The sequence below is a fragment of the Beta vulgaris genome, chromosome 1 (assembly GCF_026745355.1).
Source record: "Beta vulgaris subsp. vulgaris cultivar EL10 chromosome 1, EL10.2, whole genome shotgun sequence".
NCBI lineage: Eukaryota > Viridiplantae > Streptophyta > Magnoliopsida > Caryophyllales > Amaranthaceae > Beta > Beta vulgaris.
Genome location: NC_079202.1, coordinates 30,345,470 through 30,361,224, shown reverse-complemented (window position 1 = coordinate 30,361,224; position 15,755 = coordinate 30,345,470). Strand labels below are relative to the sequence as shown.

The following is a 15,755-nucleotide window of genomic DNA, read 5'->3' as shown; positions in this document are numbered from 1 at the left end:
GCCTTTTAATTTTCTCACTTATATAGCCTAATTCTGATTAGCCAAACACAATCTCCAAATTACATCTCAAATTGACCATCTTTCTAAAAATAACTTAATAATCTTCAATTGAGATTATTTTTCGTCCATCCAAAAGCCTTCAATTAGGAAGCAAATAGATTTTTTTAGAAAACCTCTTTTTAAAAAAAATCCTAAGTTTAGTCACTAATCAAGGTAATTATTTCAATTCCAATTTAATCACTAATTAAGGTGATTACATTGATCATATTTAATTACTAATTAGGGTGATTATCGCAAAACTTAATTAATCACTAACTAGGGTAACCTTTCATCATATTTAATCATTAATTAGGGCGTTTATCTCAAACCTTAATTAATCACTAATTAGAGTAATTATCTTAAATCTTAATTAATCACTAATTAGAGTGATTATCTTTAATCTTAATTAATCACTAATTAGAATGATTATCTTAACCATTCATCATATTTAATCACTACTTAGGGTGATTATATTAAACCATTTCTAAATAATAAGAGTTATTATCTTAACCCCATTTCAATGATTACTAATTGGAGGGATTACCTCATTTCTAATATGTTTGTCTAATTCTAAAGGTGAATTATTCATAATTTATTTTCCTTTCTTCCCTTTTCATTCCTAATGGAAATGCATTTAGGGTGAGACATAGATCGAACTATGATGGTTTTGATCCATAAATGGATTCCAATCCCACAATGATTGGTACGTAGTGCAACTTCAGTACTCAAATCTACCGTGTACAAATGATATATTGGTACTCAAAAATAAAATATTGTTGATGTGTATATGTGCAAATTATGTGATTTTCTTTCATTTTAATACCCATGGTTACTTTAAAATGGAAAATAACTATTTATGAAGACCCTGTTCTTTAGAACATAAGAGGAGACGAGTTTCAAACGTTCGCACCTCTTAACCTAAACCCCGAACCCTCTCATGTTATAAAAGATCAATTTTTCAAAAAAGCCTTATCCATATGAAGTCATCATCGCTTTAAATGATATTTAATGAAATTGATTTTAAAATGATTTATTAAATAAATTTGTCCCTATTTTAGATATCAATAGGGTGGCCACTTCAAAGTTTTCTAAAACTCATAGTCCAGTGAAAGACTTTTGTGAGATTTAGACTGTTAATTAAGACTATAAAAAACCGGGTACCACAATAAGGATGTTACTGATTGACAAAGTTAGATGTTATTATTGATTTAAGTTAGTTTTTCCCAGGTAACTGAATCAGAATAGTAAGCGGTTACTAATTATAATATTAGAGGTTACTGACTAAAATATTTGGAGGTTATTAAATTATTGTTGAAGTTATTAGAATGTGAAATTTCATTGATGTTTAAATAGTTAGTAATTGAAATCTTTAATAGATTAGTAACTCCATAATAGTGATGGCCAATGGTGCGGGCTGGGCGGGCCGGATCATGGGTCGTAGTGGGCTGGGCTGAGATTCACGGTCCAGGACCAGACCGTGAAATTCATGGGTTGGGCGGGCTGGTCCATGGGCTGAAGAATCTTAGCCCACACTGGTTTGTTACCGGTTTTCACGGTTCGTGGGTCTGGTGGGCTGGACCGGGCTAACGGACCGTCATGAGATTTTTTTTTTCAAAATTATTTAATCATTAAAATTATTCATTATTTTTGCATAAAATCTTTAAAATGAATTGAAAACATATACAAATATCAATATTAATGAATAATTAAATTTGATTGAATTATAATATATGCAATTTGATTAGAATATATACAAGTTGATTAAAATATACACAATTTGGTTCAATATTTACTTGGATTGGCTGGTCTAGTTCATGGGTCGGGTTGGACCGGTTTCATGGTCCGAGCTGGGCGGTTTTAGTAGTGGGCTTTAGTGGGTTGGGCTCAAGAAATCTGGCCCACGACCCACCCACCAATTTCACGGTTCAAACTGGGCTGGACCGCGCTTTTTACGGGCCCGGCCCACACTGCCCACGAGGTGGGCTGGGCTGGATTGGCCCGCAGTGTTGGCCATCTCTACTCCATAATATGACATGACTAACTTTATAATAGAGCAAGCTCATTGCATATCATTAGATGAGTAGGCCCTAAAATGTATTTTGAGTAACCTAATATAAGACATTTGTGTAACCATGTAAATTTTTTTGGGATTTCAGGTTTTGATGTTGCTCATCTCAACTTTCTAATGAGGTTCTTAAGACTTCAATTAGTGCTAAAGTTGATGCATCGGGTTCGGTTGTGCCGGAACCCTTAGTGAAATCCTGTGTTGTTGCAGAGGCTTCTGTTGGTGATGAAGTTCCTGCATCAACACGTGGGAAATGCCAAAATGTGTTGAAGCAAAGTATGATAATGCTATTGAGGTGGGAGGCGAACTTGAAGAAGACGAGGAGAAAAGTGATGGTGATTGTAGATACATAATTGTGTCTCCCCATTTAAGGATCCAATGATGAAACATACCTTGGTCTTAATTGGTCTGACCCAAGGGCATACCAGTCTGAAAAGTCATTCAAAACCATTTCGAAAAGTGTTAAAGCCCTATGTTAAAGCTCAATTAATTATTCATGATAATTAATAGTATTTTGAGCCCAATTCTTCGAAAAACCCAATTAATTGTTTAACACTAATTAATTGATTTAAATAAATATTTTAAAAATATATTTTTTTAAAATCAGATTTTATCCTGTAAAATCAGATTTCCAAAATTAAAGGATAAAAGAAATCTTTTACAACGTGTTTTCTAAAAAGCTGGTAAAGCCACGTCAAGACTCGGAGCTGATGTGTCTAGCGCACCAACCTGCACTTGGCACAGAGCCTTGCGCCTAGCGCACGTTTGTGCGTCAGGTGCAGCTCTCTCCACCTGTGCCAGGTGCATTAATCTGCATCTGACACGTGGATTTCTGACTTATTCAGAGTCATGCGTCAAGCGCAGGTCTCTGCATGAGATGCAAGGTTTCTTTTTTCACAACGCGTGCCACATGTATACTTTTTAGTAGGCATGATGTGTCATACGCTGGACACGTCATCCTGCGCCAGACGCAACTGGCGCGTGAGGCGCAATGTCGTTTCTACTATAAATAAGCATGATTTCCGTATAGATTTAAGAACGAATTTCTCACGTTGACACACTTCGAACTCGACGAATATCTTACAAGAACTCATACCTTTCAAACATAAACACACTCAAATATACACTTTCAGACATTTAAATTTGCAGGCTTCATGATTGCTCATCGCGAATGTTGTGAATCTCGCAGTCCCAAGCCACGGTATAATCCTGAGGGTTCGTAAATAAATTCTCTATTTTTATATTAAAGTTACAAACTGTTTCTTTCATGATGTAGATCTTTAATATAAAATCGTCTTATTGTATATTCTCATCCTTCTTTTTTTTATTTATATTTATATATTATTATATGCTTGCCTGATCATCCTATTCATATTATATGATTGTTCCTACTTTATTGCTTTTATTACCCACATGTTTTTTTTTCTAATCAAAGACCTAAAGAATTGTTCTAACATTAATCAGATTAATTTGGACAACCTGCTAGGTTTCCTGTAAATTGATTGCATAATAATTTGGAGTTACTTGTATATTATAATATCTTTGGGGTTAATTAACTTCGTAGGTGTTACTAATAGTTTGTTAGATGGGTTACTTACACAAGCTAAGATATAGGTATATAGGAGTTACTTAAATTACTATATGGGGTTACTTATTAAAATTTTAATTGGTTACAACTGTACTTGGAGATTTTAATAATGTTTTAAGGGGTTACTTATTAATTTTATAGGGGTTGGTGATGATGTTTTAGGGAAGGTTACTTATTTAGTTTTAGCAGTTATTGACAATGTCTTAGAGCGGTTACTTCTTGAGTCATACTCCCTCCGTCTCATAATATAGTGCTTGTTTCTTTTTTACATGGTTTCTAAGACGTAATTTTGACCTTTAATATCTTCAATTCCGTATTAATAAAAAAATATAAAAAGTTGATATTATGAAACTATGCATTGAGACGAATCTAACAAGATCCCACGTGAATATATTTTTTTATATATACAAATGAGAATATTCGGTCAAAGAATTTAATGTTTGACCCACCAAAAATGAAGTAGGCACTATATTATGGGACGGAGGGAGTATGAGTTATTGATAATGAGGAATGATTTTTTGGATAACATACCTTTTTTATTGGCCTTGACATAGCTAAATATTAGGCAGTAAAGATTGTTGAAGATGTAACACCACCCATAGATTTCTTGAATGTGTTTTCTACTGCACTGAACGCATAACCAAACATCACATTTTGCCAATAGTTGTTTATACCAACAAAGAGGGTACAAATGAGATAGTAGTTATTTGCCCAATAAGTGGTATCAAACACCATAACATCCCCAAATTTTTCGAATTCTTCCTCCATTTGTGAGACTCTCCAAAATATAGTCGTAAGCTTCTTTCCTCTTTCTCTTCCTCCCAACTTGAACTTGAACAAGAAATATGGGTCTACACTTTGTCTTCGATAAAGGCAATCTATGACATGTTGGGCATCTCCTCCTTCAATCTCTTGAATCTTCTTTCTAGTTATGTAATTTAAACAATCATCATATGTATGTCCAACTGGTGTCACTCCTCCTGCCACGTAAGCCATCAAATGGTAAGATCGTGTTGGTCTCTGTCCACTTTGTAGCATCAAATAATAGTAACTGCTTTTTCAGTAGTCTTTTTTCTTTCTGACCTATGCAAATGACGTCATGCCCCTTTTGTGAGCTCATGATTATGCTTCATAACATGTTCATCGACCTCAAACGTATCGTCAACAGTCCTTTTTGTCCTTATATATGTTATAGGTGTGATCAATGAGAGAACCGGATATCCACTCCAAGGCACGGAAACTACGCTTTCCTATTAGTTTAATTTTGCCCCTGTAGGATCACCGGGTTACCACGAAATAACTAATGAGATACAATGGAGAGAAACAATCCACTTTAGATGATCTTCTAAGTGAATCAAACAAGAACTTGTGTGTTTGTGTTTGTGAGGAACACTCAAAGAAGATTGCAAGGTTTCTCTTAAGTAAGCAAGAAGATTTTGAGAGAGTATAGAAAATTCTGATTTTTTCTTCTAACCCTCACTCATAGGAATCCCAAGGTTATATATAAGACATAAACCTTTCATTGACTAGGAGGTTAATCACATAACCCCCATCTTAATCACATTGACTAGAGGTTAATCACATAACCCCCATCTTAATCACTCATCAAAGGTCTTTAATCTACTGATTAAAGGACCTTAAAAGTCATTAAAATGATCAACAAAGTATCACAACGGATATAAAACCGTCGAGGCAATTTTTCGCATTCCAAGGCAGAAGACGCGTCGCGACTCGCGAAGAAGCTCGCTAGTCGCGACCCGCGACGCCTGTCGCGACTCGCGACGGGCCACTGGTCGCGACTCGCGACGGTTGTCGCGACTCGCGGCCAGTCTTCTGTCTCCCTTGGTTTATCAATGCGTTTTGCCACTTGATGCACTCTAGCCTTTTGCATACTAGACCTCCTCCTCTTCTAGTACATACCCTTATGAGTTTCAAACCCATTACCCTATAAATGTTCCAACAATCCTCCTCCCATTTATAGGGTAATGTTGAAAAGTTTTTAACTTGCTATAAATCGCAAACACACATGTTCATGCATCATGGAAATATCTAACGATTGAATTTCCATTTAGTAAAAGTAATCTTTACAATAATTTAGATCATAATGATAGACAAAGCTTTGAATCATATAACCATTACAAATTATTGAAGTTACTAATACACACAAACATAAACTAGGTTCTTAAAACCTCCGACACCTATGAAGCCTTGGTGTCCATATCCATTCATAAGCATTCCAAGTCAAGCCTAGACTTGATGAAGCGGCCAAACTTCTAGCTTACATAGGTAAATCTTTCCGGACATGCTCCTACAATTGAGCACCTTATCAAAGATTTATTAAGAATAAAATTCAACCTCTTTATCATTGTAGCAACAAGCACTAACCTCGGGATGTATTAAACAAGTGCTCCCAACCTCTTAGAGAAGTACTATCCTCCTTGAATTTGAGATCTAACGTTGTATTAGACATCAAATAGAGTTTTCCTTCACCATAGGTTGATCAATAGGCTTAAGACCCATCCCTTTGTTCATTTTGTTCACTAGTTCCCTTGACAACGGTTTTGTAAACGTATCCGCCAAGTTCAAACTAGACCGAACAAAATTAATAGTTATACAACTATTCCTTATCATTTCCCGCACATAGCTATGTCTAACTCCAATGTGCCTTGACTTGCCATTGTAGACTTCACTATATGCTTTAGCTATGGTTGATGCACTATCACAATGGATAGCAAGAGGTGACATTGGTTTCACCCATAAGTCCACCTCACTCAACACATTCCTTAGCCATTCCGCTTCTTGGCAACAAGAAGCCAAAGCAATGAATTCCGATGCCATAGTGGAATCCGTTATACATGTTTGCTTCTTGGATGCCCATGAAATGGCACCTCCTCCAAGAAGAAACACCCAACCACTAGTGGATGAATAATCTTCCTTATTCGAAATCCAACTAGCATCCGAGTAACCTTCTAAGATAGAAGGTTCTCTATTGTATGTTATGACATAATCCAAGGTCTTATTCAAGTACCTTAACACTCTTCTCAATGCTTGCCAATGCAACATACTAGGATTACTAGTATACCTACTGAGCTTGCCAATAGCAAAGGCTATATCCGGCCGAGTGCTAGTCATAGCATACATCAAGCTTCCAATTAAGCTTGCATACTCCAATTGTGAAATTGGAGTACCACTACTCGGAACCAAGTGAATACTAGGATCCATAGGAGTAGCAAAATGAGTCGAATTTGACTCATTATACCTCTTGACCACTTTCTCAATATAATGAGATTGTGATAAAGAAAACGACCCTTTCCCTCTTATTATTCTAATACCTAGAATAACATCCGCTTCACCCAAATCTTTCATGGAGAAGCTAGAGGAAAGGAAGACTTTGGTCTTTTCCACTTGTTCCAAATCAGTCCCAAAAATAAGCATATCATCAACATATAAGCAAATTATAACTCCTTTACCGTTATTATCAAATTTGCTATATACACACTTATCGGACTGATTTATTTTGAACCCACTAGACAACACAACTTCATCAAATTTTTGATGCCATTGCTTAGGTGCTTGTTTAAGACCATACAAAGATCTAACTAATTTGCAAACTTTAGTTTCTTGACCTTTAACCACAAACCCTTCAGGTTGATTCATGTACACTTCCTCCTCCAATTCACCATTAAGAAAAGCAGTTTTTACATCCATTTGGTGAATTACTAGACCATGAATCGCAGCTAATGCTATCAATAGTCTAATAGTAGCTATTCTAGCTACTGGAGCATAAGTATCAAAGTAATCGATACCATATCTTTGCCTAAAACCTTGGACCACTAACCGGGCCTTATGTTTTAGTATGGTTCCATCGATTTTCTTTTTCCTTACAAAAATCCATTTACAACCTAGGGGTTTGCAACCGGGAGGTAAATTAGCTAAAATCCAAGTGTGATTACCCATTATAGAATCCATTTCATCATTCACTGCCTCTTTCCAGAAAGCAGAATCATGAGACTTCATAGCCTCATCAAAGGACCTAGGATCCTCCTCCATATTGTAACAATATGAAATTTGAGTCGAAATTGACTCCCTTGACCCTTCAACTAAATATAGTTGAAAATCCGGTCCAAAAGATTTCTCTTTTCTAATTCGTTTACTTTTCCTAATTTCCGGTGTTGTAGTATCATGATCATTTGAAATGTCATCTACAACATTGGAACTAGTACTAGGTATCATGTCCTTTGGTCTTGGAATCGATGAGAATCTAGTCTCATCAAATATTGCATCCCTTGACTCTATCACGGAGTGAATAGAGACAAAGTCATTGGGCTCAATGACATAAAACCTATAGGCTTTGCTATGTACCGCATAGCCTATAAAAATGCAATCAATTCCTTTTTCACCTAAAGTTTTCCTTTTAGGTTCCGTCAATTTGACAATTGCCCTACAACCCCATACCTTAAGGTAATTGAGATTAGGCTTTTTATTACACCAAAGTTCATAAGGGGTAGTCTTATTCCTTTTATTAGGAACTCGATTTAAAATGTAACATGCAGTTAAAATTGCATCACCCCAAAAACCGTCATTAAGACCCGAATTAGAAAGCATAGTGTTAACCATTTCTTTTAGGACCCTATTTTTCCTTTCCGCTATACCATTACTTTGAGGTGAGTATGGGGCGGTTGTTTCATGAATTACACCAATGGAACTAAAATAACTTGGATTATAATATTCACCACCCCTATCCGTTCGAAGTCTTTTAATCTTTTGATTAAGTTGGAGTTCCACTTCGATTTTAAAGGTCTTAAACTTTTCTAGTGCTTCATCTTTAGTAAATAATAAATATATGTAACAAAACCTTGAAAAATCATCAATAAAAGTTACAATATATTTTTTATTTCCTAAAGAAGGTGAACTATGAAAGTCACACAAGTCACTATGCACCAATTCAAGCAATACCGTTTGTCTAGTCACACTAGGATAAGGATTTTTTGTAATTTTATTTAGCACGCAAGTGTGACACTTCTCTAACTTTAAATCGAAAGGAGGTATCAACCCCATTTTAGACATGTCATATAATCTACGATAATTCACATGACATAAACGATTGTGCCATAGAGAAGAAACATCAAGCATGTAAATAGAACTAGTACCAATTTTATTATCAATACTAAATTTAAACATTCCATTACAAAAGAAACCTTGTCCAACAAAAATACCACCCTTGGAAAGTACAAATTTATCCGACTCAAAAACAACTTTAAAACCATACTTATTCAAGAGACCTCCTGACACAAGATTCTTCCTAACTTCCGGTACATAACAACATCCCGGAGAGTTAAAGTCTTTCCCGAGGTTAACAACAATTCTACTTGGCCTATGCCTCTAGCCTTTACCGTAGAATCATTCCCCATATACAAGATTGGACCATCATCCAAATCTTTCAAAGACTTGAAGAAATCCTTGTTATTGCACACATGTCTAGAGGCTCCCGAATCTATCCACCAAGAATCATCAACCTGCACACACATAATTTCAGAAATCATAGCAACAAAATGCATTTCTTCAATTACATTAACATGTGCATTGTTACCTTGGTTTTGAACAACACTAGGTTGTGTGTTCTTTGTCTTCTTCTTGTTGTTAGAAGGACAATCCCTCTTAAGATGAGGACCATTGCATATCCAACAAGAGAGGGTCTTCCTCTTCTTGTTTGCAACATTGGTTTTGTTATTGTTGTTGGTTTGTTGTTGTTGGTCTTACTAGACCCACCAACCTCTACCAAATTAACGGTAGATTTAGGAATACTAGGAGTAGTATCCTTAACCCCATCTTGAGCCCGGATCCCCTCTTCAATACGAAGATGAGTTCCTAATTGCTCCATGGACATGTCTTCCTTTTTATGTTTTAAAAATGTTTTGTATCTTTCCAAGAATTTGGTAATTTGTCAATGATTGAGGCAACCGCAATTGCCTCATCCATCACCATACCATGTGATCTTATTTGGTTCAAAATATGATGAACCTCATGGAATTGCTCCATAATAGGCCGATCATTAGTCATTTTAAAAGAATTAAAATTACTAACAAGGAATTTCTTACTTGAAGCATCTTCCGAAATGTACTTGGCCTCAAGAGCATCCCAAAGTTCCTTTGCACTCTCCACATTTTGGTAGAGATCAAACAACGGGTCGGTGAGAGAGTTGAGAATATGACCACGACAAATGTAGTCATCATTCTCCCACTTTATCCTCTTCCTAGTAGTCTCAAGAGGCTCTTCCTCTCCATCTTCCGGGAGTGGTGGCATAGGAGTTGATAAACATACACCACATTCAAGGCGGTCAACAAGAAGTGCATCTTCTTTTGCCACCTACGATAACCCACCCCCTCAAACTTATCCAACTTTTGGAAGTTCATAGTCATGTCCTTGAGTGTTTGAGCCATATCCGAAATCAAGAGAAAGTTAAACTAATAGATTGTTATAGGTGTGATCAATGAGAGAACCGGATATCCACTCCAAGGCACGAAAACTACGCTTTCCTATTAGTTTAATTTCACCCCTCTAGGATCACCGGGTTATCACGAAATAACTAATGAGATACAATGGAGAGAAACAATCCACTTAGATGATCTTCTAAGTGAATCAAACAAGAACTTGTGTTTTTGTGTTTGTGAAGAACACTCAAGAGAAGATTGCAAGGTTTCTCTTAAGCTAAGCAAGAAGACTTTTGAGAGAGTATAGAAAATTCTGATTTTTTCTTCTAACCCCTCACTCATAGGAATCCCAAGGTTATATATAAGCATCATCAACCTTTCATTGACTAGAGAGGTTAATCACATAACCCCCATCTTAATCACATTGACTAGAGAGGTTAATCACATAACCCCCATCTTAATCACTCATCAAAGGTCTTTAATCTACTGATTAAAGGACCTTAAAAGTCATTAAAATGATCAACAAAGCATCACAACGGATATAAAACCGTCGAGGCAATTTTTCGCATTCCAAGGCAGAAGACGCGTCGCGACTCGCGAAGAAGCTCGCGAATCGCGAGGCGCTGGTCGCGACGGGCCACTGGTCGCGACTCGCGACGGTTGTCGCGACTCGCGGCCAGTCTTCTGTCTCCCTTGGTATAACAATGCGCGTTGTTACTTGATGCACTCTAACCTTTTGCATACTAGACCTCCTCCTCTTCTAGTACATACCCCTATGAGTTTCAAACCCATTACCCTATAAATGTTCCAACAATATAAGCCTTGCACCCACTTCTTGTAATAGGTACTTGCTTTCATTTTCTATTAGTTTCTCCTTGTGGTGGCGGTGTTTTCTTTACCGGCAGCTTGCATCAAGAGTCTTCTTTTGAATAAACAAATTCTTTTGATCTTATCTTTTTTTTCTCCCCCTATGTGTATCTTGTTGTGGACTGTCTTAATCCAAACCGAATAACATTGGCATGTTTTTTTGTATCTTTCATGAATTTCTCACAAGGTTCCTAGTAAAGGCTACTAAGCTTGCTTTGTGTTCTTCTTGTTATTCCTCATTCTTTTGTAAAAGAAGTACAATTATATTTTCTTCTTTATCTGCATGTCGTGCATCATGATCCCAACTTTTTGTAAACATAATTGACTGAGTTAGCTGTGATGTTTGTGGAAAAGTTAATTATCCATTTATAATGTTTAGTTGGGATTATTGATTAGTATAATCAGAGGTTACTTAGTGACTCATGTAGGGGTTACTAATTAATATACTTGACTTTTAAATTAATGGGTGAGAGTTTACTTATCAACAAAATTATTTATTGAGATTACCGATGATAATAGGTAAGGGTTACTTGTTCAGTTAATTAGGGGATACAAATATTTTGTTTAAAGGTTTCTGGTTAACATGTTTATAGGTTACCAATTAACACAAGTAGAGAATACTTATTCATGTATTTAGGAGTTAAAAATATTATTTTTACAGGTTATTGATAAACATATTTTGAGATTACTGATTCCTATATGTGGGGTCGTTCCTAAGATTATGTATGGATACTGATTAAGATATATAGATGGTACTGATTCAACTTATGGGTTACTGATTATCATATGCATGGATTACTTATTAACCTAAGCAAGGGTTTTTTATTAACAAATTTAAAGGTTACTGATTCTGATATTTGAGGGCTATTCATTATCATAGGCATGGAATACTGATCAGCGTAAGAAGGGGTATTATTGATTCATATAATAAGAGGTTCCTCAGAGTATGTATGGTTACTGATTAACATATATTTTTAAGTTACTGATACGTATACTTGGGGGCAACTGATTATCATAGGCATGGATTACTGTTTAGTGTAAGTAGGGGATACTGATTAAGATGATAATAAGAGGTTTGTAAGATTGCATTGTGCTTAGTCGTTTGGTTCAAAATAAGGAATGGAAAGGGAATGGAATGGGATGAAAGGATGGAATGGAAATGGAATGTGTTACTTTAGACACTTGTTTGTTTTGATGTAGGAATGGAATCATTGGCCTAATGACTCCTTACTTTTTGTTTCCTATGGTGTGAGGAGGGTTTCAAGATGGGGGAATCAAAATTGGGCTAGTAAGGGAGTGAAAAAAATGGATAACCCAACCAAACATAAAATAAGGGAGTGTGTTACCTCAATCCGTTTCCAAGCCTAAAATATTTCCAACCAAACGGACCCTTATAAGTTATTCAAGGATTTCTTTTTTCTCGTAAAGTCCATCAACTCTAGATTGGAAATGTAAGATGAAATAATAAATAAAAGATAACTAATCATGTTTTCCATGAAACTAGAAAAAACAATAATAATGATCTTCATGCAACACTTGATATACTTGTTTGCCTCAAAATTTATCATTATAAAAAGTATATAAACGTTGATGTTAACAAATACGCAACTTGATGTAACACAAAATGCAATTCACAAATGGTTTAAAGAATTTAATGATATTGATGTGTCAAAAAAACTGTGAATATACAAATAATTATATAGAAAAACATATAGGATTAACATACTTTTTATCTGTAAACTAATTTCAATTGTCACAGCCATAAGAAAAAAATGGAGAAAACTTAAAATTAGAGGCATTTGCATAAAAAAATACTGCATGTAATTGATCATGTGAATATCTTTTAATGTTTCCTTTCTATTTATTATTCGCTGCTCATTGAATTATTAAGCCGTGCACCCATCATCATCATTGCTTTAAATTCATCAAAATTAATCGTTCCATCACCATCCCTGTCAACACCATTAATCATTTTCTTGCACTCACCTATAGAGAAATCATCCCCTAAACTCTTCATCACCATTTGCAATTCATCCGCTGTAATTTTACCATTTCCATCAGCATCATAAATAGAAAATGCTTCTTTCAAATTGTGTAGAACTTCATCAGAGTCTATGCCTTTTGTGTTAAGAGTAATGAACTCATTGAAATCAATGAATCCATCACCATCTGCATCTACTTCTTTTATCATTGTTTGCAATTCTTCCTCTGTAACTTGTTGGCCTAAGCTTCCCATCATTGATCCTAACTCTGATGATGAAATCTTGCCATCACCATTTACATCAAATTTCTTAAAAACTTGTTCAAGCTCTTCAATATTGGTATTCTGTGACCGGATTGAAGAGGAAAAAGATTCATATAAAGGATTGTCATGGTGCCCATTTGCATCTCCAGAATTGTTTTCACCTTTCTTTTTCTTTTTGAAAAAAGTTTGAGCGAAACCCATTGCTATTCTTGTCAGTTGTTTGTGAAAAATGTGGTTTTTTAAGAGATAAAAAGGAATATAATATGATAGAAAAACAGGCAAAGGGAGAGAAGGAGAGAAAGGAGAGGAGAGAGATTCTGATCTTAAAATATGAAGCTTTTCAATTTGTTTTGTTTATGAAATAGAATTCAAAATACATTTTACAAAAACATAGCCACATATTGACCTTTTCCACTCATCATTTTATTTAGGAAAGCTAAATTTGGATTTGATTTATGTATTTTGATTTTTTTTTTTTTTTTTTTTGATATGGTGACTTTTATGGTTTTGCTATATAAAGATACTAGTTTTAGGATCCGTGCATTTTGCACGGGTGTATTATTGTTTAATAACATAATTAAATTAAGTCACATAATAACAATGAAACAAATTACACAAATTCATAAAATCTAAATGTAAGAGTGGTAAAGAGCACAAAGTATAAATAAAAGCTTATAAATCAATCTATATGTTTGCAAACACTTCCTTGTAAACTGCATATGTTGTAGTTGTACGCACACCGTGTTCTTTATCAAACTGAAGGATCTTGAGGCCTTTTTTGCTTGTAACTCTCGAAACAACAACATAAAATTGTCCGTGGCTGAAAACATGTCTCGGGAGATACAGACCTATATAAGACATAAATTGTCATTGACTTTTATTTATAGTCATAGCAAAACAAACCATTAAAGGAAATTGACGTCTCTGAAATCTGATAGGAAATTTGGTGGAGTCAGACGGGGTCAGTATCATCCTTGGGATAAATACTTTTTCCTCTACATTGCTTCCGGAAATAACAGTAGCTTGAATAATACAATTGCCTAAATGATGGACGACTAACCTCGTGCCATTACACAATCCAGATGTTTGATCAATATTCCTTAAAAGCATAATTGACACACCAACCTTTAATCATATGCTATGATTCGGGAAATAACAGTAGCTTCAATAACACGATTGCCTAAATGATGTATGATTAATCTCATGCCATTACATAATCCAGATATTTGATTAATATTCCTTAGAAGCATAATTGACGCACCAATATTTAATCGTATACCATGATTCGGGTTACCAGAGCATCTTATTGCATTGAGGAATTCAGTGGAGTATATTTCATGTACTCCAAAGTTGTCCCCTTCTTTGCTAATTCAATTGTCTCCCGTCTTACTTCTCTCACCTTAACTTTACTTTGTTAGAAATTTTAGTATGCATTGGTCATGGATATGATTTCTCATAGCAATTCATATTAGCCTATCCTTGACCACTTTGAGAGTAAAGATTGAGTTCGTTGTTATTATTTTTGTTATAGATACTCTTTCATAATGATCATGGTGTGGTACATTTTTTTATTTTTTGTTTGATAATAAAATAAACTTGCATTATTATTATTAGCATTTGCATCTTCTCGTGAGCTAGCTAGTATTTTTTTTTTTTTTTTGAAAGGAAGCTGGCTAGTATTTCAGGATCATGGCGTGGTATTCTAATCATTACCAACAATGACAAAATAAATTAGATGGCTAGCATATCAAGATATCAGATAATTAACATTTGCATTTTTCTCATTCCACCCATGGGCCATGAGTTGTACTATCATATGTTATATAATAAGATGATTATGTCAATCTGAAAACACGAAAAAGAAAAAGGATTACACAACAACAATGAAGAAAGAAGAAGAAAACAGAACACTCAAATTCAATTCCCCTCCCCTACTGAAACCATTTTTTCTTTTTCTTTTGCTCGCCTCCAAACCCTTCCATCTCCCCATGAAAGAAAAAACTTCCATCGCTTCATCCTATTTCTACCTCATTTTTTAAGAAGTAAGAAAATTGTTAGTTACTCCCTCCGTCCCAAAATATAGTTCCCATTTCCATTTTGGGTGTCCCAAAATATAGTTCCCATTTTCATATTTAGTTCCACATTTTTCCGTAATTTGTCTAGAAAAACCGTGTCCCATCATTTATTTGCTTCTTGAATTATTTTTTTTCCTTTATTTATTCAACCAAAATGTTACAATTAATTTCACCAATCATTCCCCACACTCTCTCCTAAAATCACATTTTTCCATACAACATTTATTTAAATAAACAAAAAATCTTTACTATCCCTATTATATTCTACTTGCATAAATTACCGTGAAAAAAGGGAAATGGGAACTATATTTTGGGACGGAGGGAGTACTTCACATTTTTTTCCCTTATATATCATTAGAATTACAATCACCCAGCATACACACAATAACAAAAACAACCATAAAATTGATATAACAAATACAAAAAAATCTTCTCATAAAATGAT

The 15,755-nt window shown here is 35.0% G+C and overlaps 1 protein-coding gene across 1 annotated transcript; it reads right to left on the bottom strand.

The window, feature by feature from the left end:
* Positions 1-12,726: 12,726 nt before the first annotated feature.
* LOC104905696 (probable calcium-binding protein CML25) lies at positions 12,727-13,570 on the bottom strand. The gene has a single exon (XM_010694306.3). It carries the CDS (start codon positions 13,434-13,436, stop codon positions 12,855-12,857), a length of 582 nt encoding a protein of 193 aa, XP_010692608.1. The 5' UTR covers positions 13,437-13,570; the 3' UTR covers positions 12,727-12,854.
* Between the last annotated feature and the right edge of the window lie 2,185 nt (positions 13,571-15,755).

What these genes read in the sequence shown, in the direction of transcription:
- LOC104905696 (XM_010694306.3), bottom strand. Translation starts at nt 13,436, where the DNA reads ATGGGTTTCGCTCAAACTTTTTTCAAAAAGAAAAAGAAAGGTGAAAAC.